At 40.4% G+C, this 24,257-nt stretch overlaps 1 protein-coding gene across 7 annotated transcripts in view; it reads right to left on the reverse strand.

Moving 5' to 3' along the window:
• The window catches only part of VCL (vinculin), a 65,661-nt gene extending 42,503 nt beyond the window's left edge, over positions 1-23,158 (reverse strand). For all 7 annotated transcript variants that reach the window (XM_075025721.1, XM_075025718.1, XM_075025715.1 and 4 more), the window contains exon 1: positions 22,730-23,158. In XM_075025721.1, coding sequence (XP_074881822.1) covers positions 22,730-22,897 — 168 coding nt within the window. In that variant the 5' untranslated portion in view covers positions 22,898-23,158. The remainder of the gene's footprint in view (positions 1-22,729) is intronic.
• Between the last annotated feature and the right edge of the window lie 1,099 nt (positions 23,159-24,257).

Consider the following 24,257-nt stretch of genomic DNA (forward strand, 5'->3'; position numbering starts at 1 on the left):
CTACTAAATTAACTGGGGGACACACACTCTTCCTTCTCTCCATAGAAACAATATTGTTTGCTACACTTGGTCGTAAAAACTTAATCACCGTAAACTCTGTAGGCTTCCCCACCTCCTAATCCCCACAAGTCAGAAATCAAGTTCAAAGTTAAAAAAAAAGTTACCCCCATTTTGCTATTCAACCTAGTCTATTAGAAAAATGTAGTTAATTACTGAGAATACACCCCACATGCACATTCACACCATCCTTTAGGCAAAAATAATTATGCAGAAGCTAATAAAGAAAGAGATAGAGTAAGATCTGGAGTTTTCTATATACTAGTTCTTGTGTTATACAATAGAATTCTTCATAATTGCTAGCTGGCTCTCTGAACTGTGAGATCACCAACTTGACAAAATATTTCCAGCTCCTTTGTTCACTGTATTTTCCAGCTGAATAAGCTATTCAGAAAGGCATCACAAAGCAGAAGGTCTTTAACCCAGACACTGGTTTGTGTTAAGAGCTGCCAGGCCTGCTCAAGCTGGACAAGATAGCCCTGAAAATCCCTGATCAGCTGGTGTTTAAAGATTTGCTGGTTTTTGACAGAAGTTGTAGTGTGCCACTATGCACAGCACTTGCTAGTTCTAATGCTATGTAGCCTTCCAGAAGCACCATTTCCTTGCAAATTTATGCTGCTTGCTGAAAACTGTGGCTCCCTAGTCTGGTCCTTTTCAGAGGGGCTTTACAAAAGTACATTGACCCTAGTATTTTATTTGGATCAAACACAGAGTCAGCCTAGCCTACCTTTTTTTTTTTTTCTAATATATTAGTACTAGACTCATAAGAAGCCACATAGATATTTGCAAGTCATGAAGGGAAGAGCAGAGAGGAAGTTAAAGGCCATCAATTTTATGATAGGTTTCTGTCTTTTATGTTCATTGTAGGCTCACTAACAGCCATGCTCCCTCCTAAAGCACAGCACTGCAGCATTGCTTTGACTCCTAAATTTCATGGCAATGCCTCAGAAGCACAATTATAAATTTATCTCACGCCCTGTTTCTTGGGATAGGGTAACATGACCCACCAGAGGATAAGCCTGCTTTGTTCTAATTATTTCCATTGCACTTATGAAAGACATGTTTATATTTCTGGCATTTGTATGCACACATGCATGATAAAGATGACACAGAAAAGGAGTAATTTGCATAAACTTTGGACTACACATCATTCTGACAGAACACTGGCACCAGGTGAAAATGATGAGTAATACTTTATTTCCAAAGAACCAGGCCTGCAACACTTCTCTTGCAGCTGTACCAATTTGCGTATCGTTCAGTATATTTAAAAAATTTATTTCTGAGGATATACAGTTTTTAAAGAATGCATGAAGAATAAAGTTTACAATGGGTGGGCTTCAATTTAAAGGTCATTCTAACAATCACTATTGGTATTTTATATTGAACAGTCACTCATGAGCAACCAAGAAACAACTTCTGCTCAAGTTACAATACATCAAGCATCAAGGGTAAGTTACTTCTATTTTTATTAGACCATACAAAAAGCATTTCTTCCTTTAGTCTGGAAAGCATAAGTCTCTTCTATAAGAGACTATCTATAGGTTCACTACTCAAAGAAGCATTATCAACTAATTATAGATAGATATGTACACACTGTATATATGCACTTTATATATTTATACATACACATATACATATGGACAGTCATATATGGCCAGCTAGGATCTTTGGTCTTCAAAAGAAAGTAACATATGGGATATGAGTCAATTCCCATTTTCATTTTTTGTGGGGAGTTTTAACCTCAAAACTGTCCTAAACTCCAAAGACATTGCTCTTCCAAGTCCATCACAAAGCAGAAATACTCATTCCTCCAATATCCTCAGCACTATATAGCACACAGACAGGACACGAGATTTTAGCCAGTTCCTGTGAGGCCTCAATTAAAAAGGTCCCCTACCTTTCCAGAAGAAAGGATTTCTTACCATATTTTAAGCACCAATACAGCACACACTCACTGGATCTGTTTAAATATAAAACCTTGTGCCTCAAAGGAAAGCATTTCATATTTACATACTATTAACCTTTCCAGAAGTTGTTCTTTGCATTTGTAGCCAAAGTACAGAGATGGCATGTAAAGAACAAATGTACTACGCATACCACTTAACAGACAAAGTCTCAAAACACGAAGCCACATTCATGACTAAAAATACACAACCCCGAAAGAGTTTTGTGGGTTTTCCTTTTTAGCTTTGTGGTTCGGGGGATTTTTTTTTTCTTACTTTTTGTTTTAATAAGATCCTTGTTTTTCAGACTGAATTTTTACATGGCCTAAGCAATTTTTGGACACACTGCAGTGTAACACAAGGTAGAGATTCACTCAGGTCTACCTTCCCCATACTCCAACACCAAGGGAATAAAGACTTATTTTTTTTCCTTTAAGATATAATATCTACACATTCCCTGTTTCAGGCAGAAGACTTGTCAAGCTTCATGCTAATACAGAACAATTATCTGGGAAACCTGTATTTTATTTCTATCCAACAGTATACATGTGGAAAAAACAGGATTCCTACTTGAGTTTCAGATACTCTTACCTCCCAAGACAATCTTTCCCTAACTAATTGGGAAGCAACAGTCTCCATGGAACAGAAGCTTCTGCTGTTAATTAATACTGAAGTGGCCATTACTCACGGTCCCAAAGACACTAGTTAACCCTGTAAAGGGACCATAACTTCTTGAACACTGTACCTGCCCAGAGGAGCACAGAGTAAGGGAAGCTCTCAAGCAAAACTTACCAAGACAGCATCATAGTTAGAACTTTTTCCCATCCATATTCATTTCCATACTCTTTGGGAGATTAGAGGCAAATCAGCTGAACAGAGATAAAGAATGAGCTACTTCCCTGCTTGCTCCCTGCTACTCAACAACAGGGAACAAGAGGCAGACAAATCTAGAAATTTAAAAGAAATGGACACACACAAGTCAGAGGGCATATATGGCTCCTGAAAAGCCTTCTAGGAATGCAGCTAGAAGAACCAGGAAGTGATTGAGATTTCCTGCTGGTTTTGTACAAGCAAAGTTAAAAGCCGTCTTATGCACTCTTATCCGCCACTGATTAGTAGAGGATCAGTATGTTTGAAACTTCCTGATGGGGAGTATTTTCTCCATGGAAAAGCAAGAGGAAAACTTTCTGATCAGGTTGAGGTTTTTCCTCATAACCAGTTTTGCAACTTTTTGTCATGTCTGCTTCTTACTGCAGGAACGACAAGACATAGGTACCCACAAGGTCCCTTTCCCATCTTCTTAGCCTGCTGGATATAGCAAAGAACAGCTGTTCAGTGAGAAAAGGAAATAGTTTCAGCTACTGTAATTCTCTAAGACTTTGTTTAAAAAACGACACCACGAACACCCAGAAATATCTAGTTCTCTTAACTTCTAGAAGTTTGAAAGTGCAAATTGCAAGTATCATATAGAATAAAACACAAATATTTAAGATGAGAGTCCAAAGCTTATTGTTTGGGGTTGGTTTTAATTGTTTGTTTGGTTTTTAACAAATATTCATCTGAATACCTATATTGACAATACCAAATTGACAATTTGCCAAATGCTGGAAGTTAAATCTTCCTTGCAGCTTATAGGATTTCCCCAGTTAAAAAGGAAGGCGACCTTAGAAGAATTAGTTCTTGCGATGTTCCAGAAGCTAATTTAAAACATCTGCCATTTTAGCAAGGAGCCCAAAACTAAAAATATTCCCACATCATCATCCAGTGAACACACACAGCCCTGGCTGCAACACTAGTAGAGCCCCAGGTCAGAAAGAAACTCCCAAGAAATTAGCTACAGTACGAGTTTTGCTTGACAAATCAAAGTACCACACAAAGTGATCTAGTCTGTATGTTGTAAAAGCAACTTTAGCATTAAAAATCCAATTGCTGGTTTACACATTCTTCTATGTTTTGCAATCTTCCAGGAAGAATAGTGACATGACAACGGGAGCGTTAAGTCTCACATCAAAAATTTGTTATATATTTGTTATACATCAGTGCAGTTCCATGAAGCTCTCAGCAACTTCTTTCTCAATTTCTTTAGATGTCTGTCCTGAAAAAATAAACTTAAGTATTTGCTATAACTCTACAATAACAGTAGTTTCTACATTGCATATCCATGTCTAGAATCCATCTCAAAACAGAGTTGCCAGTCCTTTCCCCCCACCCCACATTTTAAGAAAGTAGAACTGGCCTAGATTTCAAGACTATGAACAATCCATCAAGCAGAGCTAGAAGCAAGCCAAAGTTACACCAAATTTATGCCTACTCCTTGCTGGCATAGGTGATGTACATTTCAGTCCAGACTGAAAAATACAATATTGGCATAGAGAATTAAATCTTCATGAAAGCATTTTGAATTCACATTACATACTGATGGGTCTTACGCATGACAATATAATAAAAATGACTGAACTTAATGGTATCAAGTTGTATATCCTATACCTTTCATAGAGTTCATCCCTCCCCCACAAGGCATGTCCATTGCAGGTACAGAAAGCAGGTCCTTTATCTCAAACTGAGTTCAGAGACAGTTTGTCTCAGTGGGTTCCAAAGTGGCAAGGGCTCAATAACTACTTCACAATTGTTCAGTTTTCCTTTTGTGAAATCAGTCATTGGAGCCAAATTACATGGTAAGCTTTTGGGAAGGACCTCTCTGGCAGCAAAAGAGAAACAAAACAAGACTTAGCTGTTTACCTTCATTGTTGTCAGTCACAGTATTTTGATTGTAACCCATGTTCTGTCTTTAAATTTACAGTATCAAGTAGATCAGTTGTTGGTATTTCAAGCTATTTCTCTCAGTTCTTTTAAAAACACAGCTGTTGGAGTGAATGTTGTTTTATCATGCCATGTGGTAAGTGTTACCAAAACAGAAATGCATACATCCTGGCTTAGCAGCAAAGCATAAAACTTTGCCAGATGCAAGTCAAACAGCTTTGGGGTACATCATGAAACTTCCTGGTCCCACCTAAAGTTGAGAAGTCACTCAAAAATCATCAGATGACATAAACAGCTTCTAGTAAAAAGAGAACTTTCCACAAACTGTGAGCAGAAGTGGCAAGCAATGTTGAAATGTTTTTAGAAAAAAAATAATCTAAGAGAACATGTTTACAGGTCACTCCTCACAATGTAATCCTTCTCATTCAACAAGACTGAAAAAAGTCAGTTATAACAAGATACAATTTCCTCCTCCCCCCCCCCCCCCAAAAAAACCTTTGTTTTTCCTTCAAAGGTTCTATTGGAAACATTTAACAAAGCAAATCTCCAATTTCTTCATCATTCCACTCTCATCTTGCTTTGATTTAAAAGTGTTACTGATAAGTCACTTGCAATTAAGCGAGTTTAACACTGGGGTAAGAAGCTTTAAGTTTTTCTACTTCTCCGTAGGGGAATAGGCCAGTGCAATTAGAGACTGAAAAATAAGTCCAAAGAAATATGAAGCTGAATTCTCTTCCTGCTTCTATTTTACACCAAAAGAACAATGCATATGTACTACCAGTGACATCAGTCAACAAGACTACTTTTCCTTCCAGGCAGGCATGAACCTAAAGAGACTGCTGAATCAGAGCCTATTCACTTCGCCTTTCAGTTAATATGGAAGCTGTATACTGGCTCCTGGTTTCCTCATGATTACCCTGGAGACTGCATTCCAGGCATAGCAAGGTACAATTTGAAAGCCATCTGGCAATAAGTCAAATTAGAACACTCCAGCCATCTGGTCCCCAATAGCAGCAAACTGACCTACCTGTCTACACTGGCGATTAAGACAAATTCAATGGGCCTGAGGCTAAGGAAATCCTGCTGTCCAAGTAAAATACATAACTACAAAACGAGAACCATATGGAAACCAGAAAGTGACATCATTTGGGTATCCAAAGACTTGTAGTCATGCTGCTAATGCCTACTAACTCTGTTACCAGTACAGAGCTGAGGCTTGGATGGTTTAGCTAATTATAGGATGCACAACTTAAAGGAAACAAAAGCACATACTGATTATGTGAGACTTTTTACAGAACTATTATAATTCGGAAATCAGTTCTTTTATCAAGAGAAGAGTTTCTTCTTCTAAGCCAGTACTTCCAAGTTACAACTACTTTAAGACATTATAACTCCACTGCAGTGAAATAAGTCAGCTCTGACCTCTGAGCATATACAAAACTCACTTGGGAAAATAAGATACAGCAATTGTCCTCTACAAATGAGATTCACAGCTGCAATTAGCTACTTTTACATTACAAGGAAGTCTAAGGACAGTCCCTCATATCAAACAGCATGAAGACTCCAAAAGCTCTTCCAGTTCATCTCCATGTACCCAGACCTGCAAATCACCACTAAGTTTCAGAGCACCTCTTAACATAAATCCTGCTGCAGACATATACACAGATGAGTACTGTACTAAAAGGTAACACATGTAATATCACAGAGCTAAACTCTCTCATTATTTAGATGCTTGTCTGAAAGCAAGCAAACCTTGTGATGCTAGTGGTAGGTTTGCATCATCTTTGACAATCTGCTAATATCTGCATGTTGGAGAAAATCTTGGTTGGTGAGGATTTCCCTCTCCCACCCCAGTAACTGAGATAAATCCTGTCTCCCCAGCCTTCCAAGTGTTAAGTCAAGTAGAAGTATCTGGAAAGTTTACTTAAGATTAAGGCTGTTGGTAACAGAGTAAAAAAAAGTCTCACCATAGGAAGTTCATAGATGATATCAAGTGGAAGAAAGATCTCTTTCCAGATAGCAGCCTGTGAGAATCTGTGTTTCTAATATAGATAAATATTGTACTGCACAGTCTCTAAACCAACCCAAGGTATAGCTTCACATAGGTAGTAATGAACTTTCTCCCCAGGCTATTTTTATCCTTCATCAGAATGACAAACTAAATTGGGGGTGGTCTCTAATAATAATATTAAATTAGTATTTCACTTATCCATGTGTTGACACAGAAAATATTCAAGGAGCTGGAGAAAGACAAGACAAATTCATATGTATTCTCTGCCACTACTTGAGTAAGTTTCAGATGCAGAACAGCAGAAAATTTTCTTCCTCTCAAGTTTCTAAGATGTCTGACTAAATCAGGTGCCAGGCAGCTGTCCACTATAAATGCCTTAATTTCACTTTGATATTTAGTTAACTACAAAATCTGTTGCTACTTTTTATAACCCATTTTACCTGTGCAAAACACTGCTAATTTGACAGGTATTGTTAACTGAGGCATATTTAATATAATACCACAACTGAAAAATGGAGGTTGGCTATCAGGCACTGAATTTTAGGATCTTCTGTTTGTTACATGCAAACTTGTACTGACTTCTGAATGCCAGACTGTTCAACAATGACTTTCCCCCTTCCACAGAAAGAAAGGGCAGCACTGCTTCCCTTATGAGCTCCCTCCCAGAGCACCAGTTGTTCTAGAGTAACAGACTTTTTTCAAGTTCAAGACACCAACAGTTTCCTGCAGGAAGACAAAATGATAAGCATGAGAAAAAGCAGTTTTGAACATCTCTGATAGCAGAGCGAGGAGAAATACCAATCATCATTGATTTTAAGACACAACAAATCAGAATAAAGACTCACAGCACCTGATAGGCAATGTATTTATCAGTAGATAAACAGAAGAAAACTCACCACCCCACCATTTACATGACACTGCTTTTTAGCATGTTCTAAATTTAACTATTTTGCCAAAGCCACTGTCATGAGACCACTCTTCATTCTAAGCAATTCTGAAATTCTTATGATAATTCCCCCCACCTCTTCCCATGACACAGTTCTACGTTACTGAATTTGTTCCCATCTGCCTGTCATCAGTGCCAGCTTATTTATCTGCAGCCCTGTCAAGCAAGGATCTATTTCCATTACCTTGATGGGTTAGAAAAACTAAATTGGTTTAGTGCTAAACAAGGTACTGCGGCAGAGAAGGAATACATAAGAGATGCTGCTTTAATCTATTTACTTAAGTCAACCTGCAAATGCAGGAACTAGACAGAGTTCTGTCCCTCATTGACTTTGTTTAATCCTAGTATTTCCCTCAAGGGAAACATACTTTATCAATAAAGGTAATTTTAGATGACTAGTGTTTTTCACCAAGTTTTCAATATTATATTAAAAATACCTTCATGTGCTCACTAATACATGGTTGAAGCAACAGCAACTCACAGCTGGCATAAGCCCTGCCACAGTAAATGTTTCTTCACCAGCAAGGTATGTACTAACATGGTATTTTATAGTTGTTATTCACCTTCTGTAGCATATTGGTCAATTTGTCTTTCATAAGAGTCTCATTTTACTTGACTACCAGTTAATTCAAGTGTACAATAAGTTAATGGTGTAAATAATTGCTCACATGTTAAATGTGATGTTTTAATTAGCTACAACAATATCTAGTTACATTAAACAGAATAAGGACTAGGAATGGTGGGCTGTTTTCCAAGGGACAGTGCTCATTTACAGCACCATTAAAAACCTAAGTGTGTCAGAAACTTAATATTATGTGATTGTTTTCCAGCTTGATTTTGCTTTCAGTACTCATGACCACTTATACCAGCTCTGCAAGGAATTCAGCATGTAGAAGATAACCCACTTATGTGCTGAGTCATCACAAAGAATTTGAAAACTATTACAAAGCAGCCACTCAGCAGAAATAACTGATACATGACATTTAAAAAATCAGACAAATAAGTGACTGATCTGGCATTAGTTCTGAGTTAGATGAAGACTTAGCTGTTAAAATTAGTTTTTAATAAAACTTAAGCTTACTATGTGGTCAAGTAGCAAACTACTGTTCACATCCAGAAAAGCTTTAAAAACAACTACTTTCAAGAGCATTTGCTATTTAATTCTTGACTCATACTGAAAAAGAAAATTATTCTTTGAAGAGATTAAGTGTTTTTTGTGGTAAAGGCTAATAAACTATAGCACAGCAGCAGATATTAACAATGTAGTCAGAATCTTCTCCTATGGGATGACATAACCAGTAAGAGTGGTGTAATCCAATTCCTAGGTGTCAGTGATTCCTTTGAAAATTCTTATGATTTAATTCATTCTATAGATCTAACTTCCCACTCAGAATAATTATTATCTTCCATGCCATCTAGCATAGAATCTACTCTCAGCCACTTTCACAGCCTAGATTCAGCCATAAAACCTACTTCCACCCAAAACGGTGCTGGAACCAGCCTACTTCTAAAACAGTGCTTTGGACTAACATTAACATACATTACATTATACTTCTCTAGGTTCACCCAATTCAAGCATTATGAAAGCATTACTCTTACTCTTGCAGTCACTACTGGAAAGCTTAGTTCACATAATACCGAAATCAGTGGGACTTTTCTTTGTATCAATGGATTTGTTTGGCCCCATTACTCCAGGCAGTAGTAACTGGACATGCTTGATGGGATGGACAGACTTTCTCAGTGTAGCTCTGTAACATGAAGCTGCTATCCTCAGCTGAAACAAAGGGGGAAAAATTAGGTAGTGTAAGCCAGCAATTTGAATGTTACAGTCCAGTACCTACAAATATCTAGGCTAAAACTGCTTATTTTGTTAAGTTCCCATGACTGGCAAACCTGGCTTCACCTCTTGCAGACAAAAGGAATAATCCTAGTCACCGTTAGTTTGAAATTGTAGAGAAGTAAAGCGTCTATAAACTTGTCTTAAAAATTCATCTTTAAATTTGACACTGAATCATAAAGGGACATCAGAAAGTTCAACTCTTTAAAACAACAGAAGTTTTTTCACTGTAATTTGTTAGCATTTTAGAGCTCCATTGTGCTAGGCACTGTATAAATACATAATATTATCCAGTTCACATATAACAGCAGACCATTGCTGTGTCACATTAGAAGAATGTTGACAAATCAACTCCGCATTAGGAAAAGGATATTAAAGTGCCACCAATAATTGATAGTATATAATTGCTACCACTCTGAGAAGTTATAGGTACCATTTCTAGCTATTAAAATCCTTTCAGAAGTTTAATAGAAATCAATGAAAAAATCTTTTAAGTCTTTGTAAGGTAAACACCTTTCGAGATGAAGTTCCTTTACCTTCTACAAGAATGTGGTTAAAAAAACAGCAGTATTGCTGCAAATCTGACTAAAAGCACCTCCCATAATAAGAAGCTACACTTGTTACCAACAATGTTTTGTCCTATTTGAGGAAGTTGCTCCAGATTTGAAAGCAATGAAACAGAAAAGAACACTCTTCTGAGCAACCGTTATACTATATTAAACAGAAATACAAGTTTTTGGGCCAGCTAACAAGCAAACTGGAAAACATGTCTGAAGAAAGGAATTGTATTCAACTGTGAAAGCAGAAGCTAGATCCATCAAGTTCACAAACCCCTTCACAGCTTACTTCCTACATTGCCACACAGTAACAAGGTTAGTTAATAGCATCACCAAAATACTTAAAACTAATAAGCCATGTGCAAGGAAGTTTACAAGAAAAAGGTGCAAGACAATTATATAAAAATTTGCCACAACAAAGGCTAAGCAACAAATCTTTGTAGCAGCTTGTAACTGCTTCAGGGTAGCAAAGTTTCTTTAGCATTTCACTGTCCTGAGTAATTGGAGAACAGGTCAGAGATTCCAACTGCTCCCCCCCACAAAAAAAAAAATGCCAGAGCAAAACTGTTACGCCAGAAATTAGCTTGCAACTGAGAGATAAAACACTTTATATTCTATAGCTTTGAACTATGATAATCAGTGATGTCAAGCTGGGAAGAGGAAAAAAAAATTCAGATCAACAGAAAAATACATTCCTTCCGGCTGTATGGGGGGTGGGGTGCATTCAACTGGTCTGACAGCTCAAGTGCCAGTCGAGTCTAGTCAGAGAGCTAAGGAATGCAGGTTTTCTCCAGCATTAACTTAAGAGAATTAAAGGAAATGTCATGCTATTACCTTTTGGGGTTTTGTTTGTTTGTTTTTGGGGTTTTGGGTGTTTTTTTGTTGGTTTTTTTTGTTGTTTTTTTTTTACCCTCAGAGGAAGACTGAAGTCAAGCTGAAACCTACCTAAAATTTACTGAGGTTCCCACTCCCCACCCCTTGATTTTTTTTAGAAAAAGGGAATTTTTTATAAGTGTGGCAAATAATCAAGCAGCACTTCAGTTGCTACAGTTAAGTCAGTGGTTTGGCAGTTACTAGCCCTTCACAATACAGTTTTTTCATCATTGTATCAGGGCAAGCTAAATAAAAAGTGACCTTTTCACTACTACTATGGAGTTTGAGAGAAACTCCATTTGTTTAGCTCTTATTCAGCACAACTATTATGCTGTAAAAGCTGCAAAGATAGCTAAGCTTGTGAAAGTGATTTTTAGTTTAGTCCAAACACTAGTCAGTTTACTTGTTCTCTCACCTAAAACCTTGTAAGAGTTACACAGTAATTTAAAAGTGTTTTTACACTTGAGAATAAGTTTTCTTTCAAGTATTGAGTGGGTTTTGTAACCTGTTTGTAACCAAATCAGCTTTTGAAGACAGCTGAAGTATATTTAGACACCTGTATACACATTGAGAGGCTGAAATGGGAAACATCTTGAGATCAATCTTGAGCAAAGTTACAAAGAAAGGAAGATTCTAAAAGCAAATAACACACACCAAAGTAAGTAACCTTCCCAGTAACTTCCAAGTGGATGCTTGAAGCAGCTTTTTTTTTTTTAATAGTAATAACTCTTAAGATAAAGATTCAGCACATCACACACTTCAGTATTAAAAACCTCTCCTAAGCAAGTTTAGATGACTACATGGATGTATTTTAGCAACTGACAAGGTTTCCATAAAGTTTAAATAGGAAAGTTGAACATGCCAGCTTGCATACAGCTAAACCTTAGCACTAATTGTTTCATTCAATTATGTACTACTATCCCATTTGGAGATTAACAGTTTAGCCGTTTGTTGCCTATGCACAGACAGATATTTTACTCATTTACAAGAAGTCCATTTTTTTCAAAACATAACCGAATTTGTGGTCACCAGGAACCAAGTCCACCCAAATACTCTAGCAACTTACAAGTTACCTGGCTCTCACACATACTATCAGCCTGGTTGAAGTCTGTTTCTGCTCCTTCTGAGGAAGTATTTGTGCAGGCAAATAAAACAAGGCCTGCATAAGAAAAGAAAGTTTTATTAATGCTTCCCTCCTCAACAACAGTCACAATATGCAGCATCTTTCAAACTCAGGAAGAGGTTTGAAGACAGCAGAGGAAACGACTCAGCTGGAATAACTGAAGTTTCAGATGACAACTTTTAATAGCTTCCCTGCTTGACAGGAGGAGTCTTCAGACTCTGCTGCAAATGAAGAGCTGAAATGACTGAAAGACTAGAATGGGCAAGGAAGTTGATATGGACTTTCCTGGCTCAGACTTTAATAAGCTTCCCATTTTGATGCACCTGCTCCTTACATTGTATAGCAACTATTTGAATAGAATTTTAAAAAAACTAAAGACAGAAGAGAACAGTCATTACTGTTTGCCATCACACAATGACTCAGCTAAGGTGACACTTGTGACTTACCCAGTACAGGCCAGAGTGCTCCTCATCAATTCAGAGGTTACAGATATAACTGCCATTTCTCATACTGCTACTTTGGCACTTCTGTGACCATACCTATTTAAGAAATTAATTTCTCTACCTATTGTGCAGTCTTCAGCATTTAAGGAGGGACAGGGCTTGACTCTGTAGTTCATGCAAAGACTCAGCTAGTAAAATGCAGTTCAAGTTTAATACCGTTGTATTTTACTATTCCCACAGACAGAAGATAAACATTGAAAAGAACACATAGCCTGGTACTGCCATCAGTGTGTCCATTAAAAAGAAAAAACAAAAAGCAACCTTTTCTAGCACCTACTTTAAAGACATGCATTGCTGGATAAATATCATCACAAGAACATCAAATACTCCAGAACGTCCTTATGAATTGCAAATGCAGTTACATCTATGTTCATTACAGAACAAGGCTTTTGGTCTTTGCCTACTGCTAACCTGAACTGAGACTGCCTTGAACTAATCTGTACCTTTTAGGACAGTTAAAGAATTTAGACAATTTTGGAATTACCACACAACATTTACTGTATCCTAGTCAAGGGACTGAAAACTGTCACAACTTTAGTTTGTAGAGTAGTAAGACCAGAACAGATGCAGCATACCCCAACATTTTAAGCTGCATACACAAAGACATCCAAGCATAAAGCTTGTAGAACTAGCCAAAGCAGTACTTTTTCCTTGGTTCTGTTATTCATCATTTCATTTATGCACCATATGTCTCTGAGGACAACATTTAAGCATGGTAGTTGCTTCAGGTCAAACCTTCTTAGGCCATCACAGAACATCAGTTTAAAATGGCAATTGCTTACCTCCACTGCAATGAGAAATACTGTATTTCTATCACACACTATCATCTTTCATTAGTAGATAGGTACAGGTTGAGGAGCCAAAGACAGGAGGCACTCTGCTGTTAGAAACAAGGAAAAACTGGTTGGGAATGCAAACATCAGGCACAACCTTAGCTACAGTGACCATGAGATCATGGAATGCAGGATCCTGAAAGGAAGAAACAAGACAAATCAGACCCTGAGCTTCAGAAAAGACTTTAGCCTCTTACAGGGACCTACTTGGAGAAATCCCATGGGATACAGTCTTAGAAAGAAGAGCAGCTCTGGAGAGCTAGTTGATTTTCAAGGATCACCTCCTCCAAGCTCAAGGATGGTTCACTCTGATGAGCAGGAAGTTAATCAAAGGTGGCAGGAGGCCTGCATGGATGAACACAATGCTCCTGACAAAACTGGCATGAAAAGTAGGTACACAAGAAGTAGAAGTATGGACAGATGACTCGGGAGGAATGCAGAGATGTTACCTGAGCATACAGGGATGGGCTCCATCCCAAAAATCTATCTGGAGTTGAATCTGGTGAGGGACATGAAGAACAATAAAAAATGCTTGTGTAAGTACAGCAGCAAAATGAAGACTAGATAAAACGTGGGCCCACTGCTGAATAGGTGGGGGGCCTGGTCACAACACAGAAAAGGCTGAGTACTCAGTACCCTCTTTACCTCAGTCTTTACTGAGAAGATCTGCCTTTGGCAATCCCAGGTCCCCAGGATGCACTGGAAGTTTGGCACAAGGAAAACGTATCCTGTATGAAAGATCAGGTTACATTCACTATTCTGTGGGTGTAATCATTGATGGAAAATGCAATGCAGTTATTATGAAGGTCTCTTCATAAGGATTCTAAGGCAAAAGCAACAAGACACACAAGTTTTCTACAGGAATGGCTTGTTTCTTTTCTCCACTCTTTACTGGAGAACCCTGACATTAATCATCAGTTTCCTATCCTACCCATGAAGTCAGGGTACTAGGAAACTGTTCCAACACATGTTGTCTCAGTGAGAGAAAGAGTTAAAGATCATCATCCACTGAGAGTCAATAGGAGCTGACAGTTTCAGTAATCATGGAAAGCCTTTGAGAGTTAAGAGGTGGGGTTTTTTTCTCCTTCTTTCCCCTTTCATAAGCCAGTATTGTTATCCAGTGATCATCTTTCATAATGTAAATAATTTTTCTGAAGCATCAGAATATTATTTACTTCAGAATAAGAGATTTGTTCAAAGTGAGTTGTTCCATATATATTCACGGAAAACTTTGGTTCTAGTCTCAGGATGGGGCAAGTACAAGCCATACCTCAGTAGACTTGAATTATTGAGCAAAGTAAAAAAAGGAAAGGTTTGCCCTCTCTACTGATTCTCTATCCAGTTTCATATTCTTACAGATACAGTAGGGCCTGAAATTACTGCAGGGACAAACTAGACCTACTTCCAAATATTATGCATATGGCATGTGTCATGTGTGTCCCCCCACCCCAATTCAGTTTTCAGCTGTTAGGATGCTAGGCTCACATTTTAAGGAGATATTATTGGTGAAATATTTGTAACTGAAAAAGAGATCCAGCCTTTATTTCATCATTTCATCTCTCCATGCAGCAAGTCATCTTGTATTCACAAAGTGTCTTCTGAAATGCAGGTAGTTGCAATAACCACTTATCTGTGGTGTATTTCCATGCATCAACACAAATTGCTACTTTAGACTCCAATCACAGAACACAATTTAGGGTTAATTCTCTCTTGCCTGTTGTCATAAAAATTAAGGAAGAAACTATGCAATTAAACATTACAATTCATTTAGCGGATGCACTTCTAACAGTTATATAGCTATAAAAAAGATACTTTACTGTTCAAATGAGTTAACAACAGTGCTCCTTAGTAAGAGGTCCTATTGCTGTGTTTAAAGATAAATGCCAGGAAGGTTATAATTTTGCAGGAATTAAGAACCATGGCCACAGAGGCAAGTCCTGTATCAAGAACTCCTTCTCAACATTTGACTGATCAAGTGATAGAATAAAATTTGTGTCACTAAAGAAAAAAAAAAACACAACAAAAACCACCACATTACATTGCAACATTTCTTAAGGTACAGTTTGCCAGTCTGACTTACTTTTCAGAGTGAGAAATAGCAGGAGATTGATATTACTAACAGTAGATACTTTGTCTTCATATTTGAGGTGAAAAAAAATGCAAAGCCAGTAAGACTTAGTAAAACAATTCAGTCACAAACAAAAGCTTAGGAACAACACATACAAGCTATACAACAGAGAAGTATGGATAAAAAGCTAGTCTTAACTATACATGAAGCCACTACCAAAATTAAGCAGTACGCAAGGCAAAGACTGACTAGGACTGGCCTATTGCCTCCTTTGGAAAAGTAATTGGGAAAAAAGTGTCATTTGGCTTTTAAGAATTCTAGCAGATTTGGAACAAGAAACATAGCTTAGCATTTACAACAACTGGTTAATGATCTCAGGCATTATTTCCAGTAACTAGCATTAATACAACATTTGCTAACACATCTTTAAAGCCATCTTTAACACACACACACCTCACCCCCGAGCCCTCTCAAAGACTTGCTTCATCAGTCCAAATTTCAACTATACTGGGAAGAGGTAGACACCTGTAAATTACCCCACTTATGTCCTGAAGCTACACATTTCTAAGTGTAAAACATACTCAACCATATCTTATTTGGTTCATTGTTTTATTAAACTCTATAAAAGGAATTCCATGCCTACAGTCCAATACCACTACATAGAGAAAAGTAACTTCTTGTTTCAAAGCACAAAGCAAAAGTTAATGACATTCTAAAGTTACAAGAAGTCAGAAACAAGAATAAATCACCAAACATTGGCCCTTAATATGGATTTAACAACTCCTCCCTCACTGGTATAATTCACTTATGCAGCAGAAAGCATATGTTAAGTTTTCCAAAGCAGGAGTGGTATACACCATATTGTTGGCATATGGAATTTTTTAGTCTGACTGCCACTTTAAGGTTATCCATTCCACAATAACGTTCTCAGTTTTTATGCCCAAAAAGCAAGCTGCATGTGATTACTAATGGAGGCATTCACCATCTCTATGCACCCTTAAAGGAACAGAGAACAAATGATTCCTTTTAAAGCTGATGGAAGAGACTGGTATAAATTAACTTCCAAATATAATATAGAACAAAGATTTTTCCATTCAAATTGGAAGCTGATTTATCACTTATGTAAAGATAATTCCTAACAGATAAAAGCAAGAAAAAAGTTTATGATGTGCTTTTGTTATTACAAAGTTGCTTTGTCTGATTAATCATTAATCACTTTTCACCCTGTCCCTCCCATGCACACACCCTAATGGGTTTTATCCACTTTCTCAGAGCATATGGCCACAGTTCCCACAATATGGTAAATTATCCCTAAAGAAATTTCAGGTAGTAGAATGTTGTATTTCAAAAAAGAAGGAAATTTTTATTATTTAAAAAACACTCTTCTAACACTAATCACAAGTTTCTACTACACATAGGCAAGACCTAGAAACCTATAATGAAAAGACTTACTCTCTTGAGATCATCAGGGCTCTTCTAGTACTCTCATTGTCACAAAGTTCTGAGTTCTGTAGAGTTCAGATGAGCTGCTGTAAGAACTCATTTCTTCCAGCTCAAATATATTCCAATACAATAAACTAGAAATGGGGGGGTGCAGATCTATACATAACCCATGGCAAGTTACAAACATTGAGAAAAAACTTCAGAAAGTTACTACAAATCCTTGAGAAACATCTTTTGTGCTGTGAAAATTCTGCAAGGAAAAAGCTTATCTTTTTCCCTTCTTCTCCATCCTTTTCCAAGACACATAAATGTAAGTATTGCAAACTAATTTTTCTCTCAAAAGAGAAACACTAAGCTGTCCTCAACAGCTCACTCTTCTCTTGTGTACCCTGAGATACAGGCAAGTCAGCTATGCCAGGAGAAAACTTAGGGATGAGGAAGCTGTTTTACCACCCACTCTCCACAACAATCAGACCATTTCTCCTCACTCTAAGTGTTTAGCCATGTGCTTGACTTTTGCTGCTGCAATCGTGACAAGTATTTCAAGGCAGGCAGTATTTTTCAAATTCATTTAATATAGGCAGTTTCCAAGCTGGTGGTTTTCAGGTGTTGATAGGCTATTCACAGCCTGTCCAGGGAAAATGCACAGCCCTTTCTGCATGGCACTACAACCCCAGGCAACTTCACAACTGACAGAGTCCCATGGATATACACCCAGAACATGCTGATTACTTCAGGTGATTACTACTTCTTCATCTACTAGGATGAGATAGGACAGCTGCTACAGCTACACTAAATGCAGCTCTACCACAGTTGAGGTTTGGGTTTTTTTGTTCGGTCTGTTTTAAACTTTATGTCACTGCCTAAGTACTGGTATAATTTTACCTGTTTTGAGAGTAATCTGTGTGGTTTTAGTTGTACTTGGATGGGGTGGGTTTCAGCTGGTGGTAGTTTAAAGAGACTGACCTCACAACTTTAGGAAGTGACAAACCTATGACATGAATGACTGTTTGACCTAGTGCTATAGGGTGTTATTCTCATCAAGTACAATCTCCAGTTAAGCTTAATTTTACTCCAGACTGCATTTACTTACTTTTAAAGATAGTGCTTGGCCCTGCTCTACTTAAAGAAAACAGCTAATAAACCATGAGTACGAGACAGGATATTTATATGCTAAGAGATCCTTACTGATGATTAGCCTGACCTGCTAGTAGCCGTTAGTGACTGAGATGCAGAAAGATGTCAGTATAGCTTCATAAGCCCCCAAAACTCAGTAGGTAAATAAAAGCATATCACAGCATCCACCAAGAATACATTCTTGAGAGATGTGATAGTTAACAATTTTGAGAGTTAAAGCAATTTTTCCCCATAAAAAAGAATGTAATAGAAATTGGATGCATGTAGAGACTTATGAAACATAGATTCAAATACAAAAGGACAGCACCTGTAGCATGGAGGATGGAAAGGCAGAAGCTGCATCATCAGCTAGACAATTGCTGGCCTTTCAGAGCAGGTCTCTGTTCTGAAAGATCTCAGCCACTTCATTTGTGACCATGTCTTAAATCTTTCATTATGAGAATTTCATACCAGTGTCACTTTCCTCAGATGGCTCAAGCTCAGTCAAAATGAAGAACAGAAAAACAGGGTAATAAGGCATTTATTTGGTCTCAAGTAAAGCAGGTCAGAGCTTTCAGAGCATGGACATGGTTCAACAACCCAGCCACTGAAAAGCCAACATCTCCTTGAGTTGCTGATCCTGCTCCAGTATTTAAATTATATGTACTCCTTAAGTCCCTTCTCAGGTTCCTCTCTATCACCTTAATACTCATGCACAGGATTACTTCCCTATCTGCCAAACTCAGCAGCTTCACCCATGGTAGTGTTTGTATTTGGCAGAGCAGAAGCAACACTGCTGTGAAGCAGTTCTGTACAAAACAGTGGAGAGAAGTGACAAGTGGGCTATGCCTGTACTGACAGAAAGCCAGAACCCATACAAGGCAGTAAGTGAATGGAGTTTAAAATGGCAGAGTAGAATTTGCTTTCTCTGTTTGGCAGTAATATAACATTACCCTGAACATAAATGCTTGTAAATTCACTACTGGCTAGTAGAGATTTTTCTCCCGCATGAAATGAAGTTATTTTATATAATGTGTGTGATAGGTTTAAGTTTTCTTCATCATTATTAGTCATCTTTGATAGAAATCCCTCTTTTTAAAAATAGGCTAAAAGTTGGATGAATGTTTTATTAAAAATTAGAAAACCACCATACGGTTCACAACCTCCCAGCAAAGTTTGACCAGTCAGAATTCAGAATTTCATTTCACTGCCCACTAATAGAGTATTTAGCAAGCTCCAAATTATTCCTTGCCTGTTGGGCTTGACTATTTCCTCGCCCCAACCAACTCTGTTGTCTTACAGTGTTACATCTTTAGCTACAAGGAATACCAAACTAAACCCCAACCCTCACATAAGAGGCACACATCCACTCCAAGTATCAGTCAATAAAAACATTAAGATCTTCTGTTAAAAAAAGAACTGATTTAGTACATTAATAATCTTGTGATATTAATATGAAGCCTCTCCCTCAAACTCTTGGCTCCAGTCAAAGGTTATTTTTGTGCAAAAAAGCTTCTGCTGCTTACCTCTACATGCAAAGGCATTTTGCATGTGGGCAGCACTTACCTTATCTCACAGTTAAGAAATTCCACCAGATTACTTCAAAACAATTTGAGTATTGTTCTGCAAAAGCTATCCCCTAACATGAATATTCAAGACAGTAGAATCAAACTGCGACATACTGGGAACTAATACAGAAAAGCAGAATACCAAGTCTTTGGTATTTACCATGGGAAAGAGACTAACTTTTAAAGATTTACTTATTTAATTAACTTCAACAATGACTCGGACTATGTCTTACCTAGGATTACTTTACAATTCGGTTCTGATGGGGAAGCATCCCTACAGTAGGTTGTCTTGGGTGTGCAAACCCATGAAACTTAAGGTGGCTTCAGACAAACTTAAAATACAGCACATACATTTCTGACAGAAAATATAGAAATGCATGCTCAACGGCAAACCTAAGGAAAAGTTCTCATATAGAGGTCTATAGTCAAGTTATGTAGGACTCCCTTTTATCTCATCCAGTAGTCTTACTTTAAGACTCTCATATCTATCAACCTCTGTTCACTCTTGGATATAGTGTATTGTGTTAACTCCATCTCAGGAACATCAACAAAATAAACTTTTCTTAAGTTACTGCACATGACTCCTTCCTCAGTGATTTTCTCATTTCCTAGCCCATTTCCCCACACAGCACGTCTCCTAGGCCTTGCAGAAGAATGGGTCTCAGCACTTCAACTATTGTTAACAGCAGTTACTTACAGATGCAATAGTTAAGATGAATTAAAGATCGCACCTTCCAAACTGTGGAGTCCTTTACTGGGGAGCTAGAGAACAGTGCTGTTGTGTGTAACAAATTATCAGTGAAAAACTTCTCTGCTGGTCAGTATTTCCTGTCACATACACTTTGTGATACTCACACTACATGAAGAACCCTGAGCAGACAGGAAGCAACACAAAGAGCCAGCAGCTACATTACTGTCCTGGTTATACTGGCAATTCCATCTTTGCTGTCACCTGTGAAGCCACCAGAAGGCTCACAATTAGATAACCTGTCTGCACAAATATCCCTGCTTCTGTGAAACTGCAGTTTCACATATCACCTTTACACTTCAGAATGACGCACTGAAAACACAGCTCCAGATAGGAAACTGAACTTTATTCCTGTATTTTTCCTAGTATAGTCAAAGCTGTATTCTACCAGATCAGGGCATCTTCCTTGTAAGTACCACCTCAGATTACACCACTTCTATTTGCTCTTTGTGAATTAACACAAAAAAATAGTTCAACAGTTTTTCCTTCTATCTAGCTAGTAGGCAAGAAAAGAAAACCAGAGGCTTCCAAAACAGTCCAAAATGCTGGCATTAGCAAGCTGCAGAAAGAAACTAATTCTGTTTCTGCATTTCTCTAATAAATGCTACTTTATCAGATGAGGTTTCTTTCAGGAGGACGGGGTGGGGGGAATAGTCACACGATCCAGCCATACAGGCTAAGCTCAGAGAGGCAAAGCGATATTCTAAAGTCTTCCTTTCAAGGAAAAGTATTTCATACACTCAGGCTTCACACCCTTACAGCCAATATACCTATTACATCAGTTCATCACTGCAGACCAATTGTTTTTCATAAAAACAAGAGTTTCAGCTGAAGTCAGCAAGAAGCACAAGTATTCCAGACAGTACATCCTGTAAAATTCATTAAGTCACGGGGACTGAGAGTTGTAGTTACACTGTAGTAAACTGCAAAACCTCAAAGTGGCAAGTTATTCTAGCAGTAGCAAGTACTACAAGCCAAAATCTGATAAACACATCACATATATTAGTCATCTTGACAGCTTCTTATGCCCACAAGCCTCGTGATTTCAGTGCATTAATACATCAGTTAACAGTGTCACAATATTTTAACTGTATGTAGCTATTTCATTTTAAGGTATACGTTTGCTGGCAAGGGATATCACTTGCCACAAATTACTTAAGCGTTTTACAGGATTCAAAGTGAGCAAGTAACATCTGATGTTTAAAAATTAACTCAGAGTATCTGCAAATGAACTTAACAGAAGTGCAAGGTAAGTATTACCAGGTAATTCTTAATGAAATAGAGAAGCACGCAACATTGCAGTGCTTTCTGTATCAAACAAGACACTTCTGCCCTGCAACAGTTTGCTATTCTTCTGATGCAGTTGGTTATAAAAGTACTAATATAACTAAAACATTTCAAATGTATTAGTCATTTGCACTTCTCAGACTGAAATGCCCATATTGCAAATACTCAGATCTTAGAGACACGCTACCTATAGCTGCTTTCAAAAATTCGAGAGATCCAAGCCGATTTTCAGCCACCTTTAGCTTCCCACAAGCAAACTGTTAACCCACACTCGAGGCTATGTAACAAACAAAACAAATTACAACTCCAAACTTTGCCTAGAAGCCACAGGTCTGTCTCTTCTCGACTCCCACACTGATAACAAACTGCCAGCCTTCACCAATATAAAAATCATTATCAAACGCCTGGGAGATTTAGGGTTGTTTTTTTGTTTTTTTTTTTTTAGGACAGGATCACACCAAGTAAGCGTTTTGCCTTTTATAGTGCATACACTTAAAACAGGAGTTTCCAACACAGCAAAAAACCACACAGCGTATCAGAGACATCTGTGAGGCGTTTCAGGGTGCACTCCGCACGGAGAGGATAGGACGGTACAAACAGCAACAATTACAGCCCTTCACTGCGCTTCAGCGTGATGCTGTCCCTCACGCGGGGAAAAGGCGGACTTTTTCAGTCACGAAGACGGCGAACAACTCGCTGTTCCGGACAATTCGTTCCTCTGCAGAACGGCTCGCCGAGCTCCTTCGCCGGCCGGGGCGGGAACAGCCGAAGGCGGCTTCCAGACAGGAGCCGCAGAGGTCCAGAAAGCCTCCCAACTTAACCCCTTCCCGGCCCCCGCCTCCACACAGTGCCTCCCTAGGGAAGCCGCTCCATTACGGGGCGCCGGTCGGGCGGCCAACGGCCAGCGCGGGGAGCGGGGGGGAGGGGAGCCCGGCGCACCTGTACGCGACAGGCCGGGGCGGGCTCCGCGGCCGTGGGACCACGAAGTTGGCCGCGGCGGCCAAAGTTGCTCCCGTGAGGAGGAGCGGAGAAGGCGGGCCGGCCGCCGCTACTCACCCGCACCAGGTTGCTGACAGCGGCCTGCACGGCCGACACGGGGGCGGTGAGGTCCGGAATGGCCTTGCCGTCCACCTCCCCCTCCTCGTGCATGATGACCAGGTGGGAGATCTGCTGGGCCACCGGCTCCAGGATGCTCTCGATGGTACGCGTGTGGAAGACGGGCATGGCGGCGGCGGGGCGGGGGGGGGGAGGGCTGGGGCCCGAAGTCCGCACAAACTCCTGGCAAACTCTGTCCCTGCGGGCTGGCGCCCCACAGAGAAAGCCGCGGCCTCCGCGCAAAGAGAAGAACGAGGAAGAAGAGGAAAACAAACGACCACTCGGACCTCCCTCCCCTCAGCGGATCGCGGCAGCCTAGAGAAGCAGCTCTCGGAGGCGGGACTCGAACCCGTGCCCTCCTGCCTCCCCCTGGCAGCGCCCACCCCACACTGGCACAGCTCCTCACCCAGGCGGCGGCTTTTCAACAACCACAACCTACCCCTCCCACGGCTCCCCGCCCCCTCGGCCGCCCTTGCCCAATAGCTGAAGGGGGACCGCCGCTCCCAGTGGCGCAGTGCCACGTCCATCAACATTCCAGCGCTTCCCTCCCCCTCCGCCCCCGCCTTTCCCGCACCACCCGCCTTGTCAGCCAAGCCTGGTTGCGCGGGCGCTGGTTTCCCAGCGTTGATATGACGTCAGACATTCTGGTGTCCATATAAGGAGACGATTAAAGCCGGGAGGATGGCTGAGGGAATGGGGGATGAGGCGGGCGGTGGCGGGATTCCTCCGCCCCTCCCGCGGCAGAAGTTTGCTCCGTCGGGCTGACATGGGGCCTCCCGGCGGGGTGCGTGTGGCCGGCTGTAACCGGGGAGGGGGCGTCCCTCGCCCGCTGCCCCCATCCTTCGCCGCTGTTTCGGGCGGCTTCTTGCGAGGAGCGCTCCTCACGCCGCTGGCGCGACCTGTTCCCCGCCCCCGCGGCGGCTGCCGCCCTGAGGCGCCCCTCCACGGGCGGAGGCGTGCTGTCCCCACAGCCCTCTCCGCAGAGCGCCCGCAGCCGCCCCGGCCCGCCCCGGGCGCGGTCCCAACCGCTTCCGCCCCCCCACCCTGAAGAGAAGTGGCGGGAGGCGGTGGGGACCGATTCCTGCCCGCGCCCCCCGCCTGAGGTGGGGAGGGGTGCCCCGGCCGACCCGCTCCTCGACGGTTGCCCCTCTGAGGCTGAGGGGACGCGGCCGGACGGCGGCCCCCGCTGCCCCGGCCGCGCTCCATCGGGAGAGCTGTTAGGCGGCCCGCTGCTGGGGGTCAGTGCCGGGCGGTGGCGGGGCGGGCCGGGCGCGCCGAGTCGCAGGAGAAGGGTTTTTACCGTTATAACCCCCGGTGATAACAGCGGCACGGGCGGGGGACCTCGTTTAAATACATTTAGGTGAGCGACGTGGTTTTGGGGGAAGGAATGCCAACTGTAGCCGGCGGGTAACATAAATTCCCGCTTTTCCGTAGCGCTCACGTTGGAGCACGGCTGCCGGCAGCTGCTCCGCCGGGGGTGAGGTGCTAC

The sequence above is a fragment of the Buteo buteo genome, chromosome 4 (assembly GCF_964188355.1).
Source record: "Buteo buteo chromosome 4, bButBut1.hap1.1, whole genome shotgun sequence".
Classification (NCBI taxonomy): domain Eukaryota; kingdom Metazoa; phylum Chordata; class Aves; order Accipitriformes; family Accipitridae; genus Buteo; species Buteo buteo.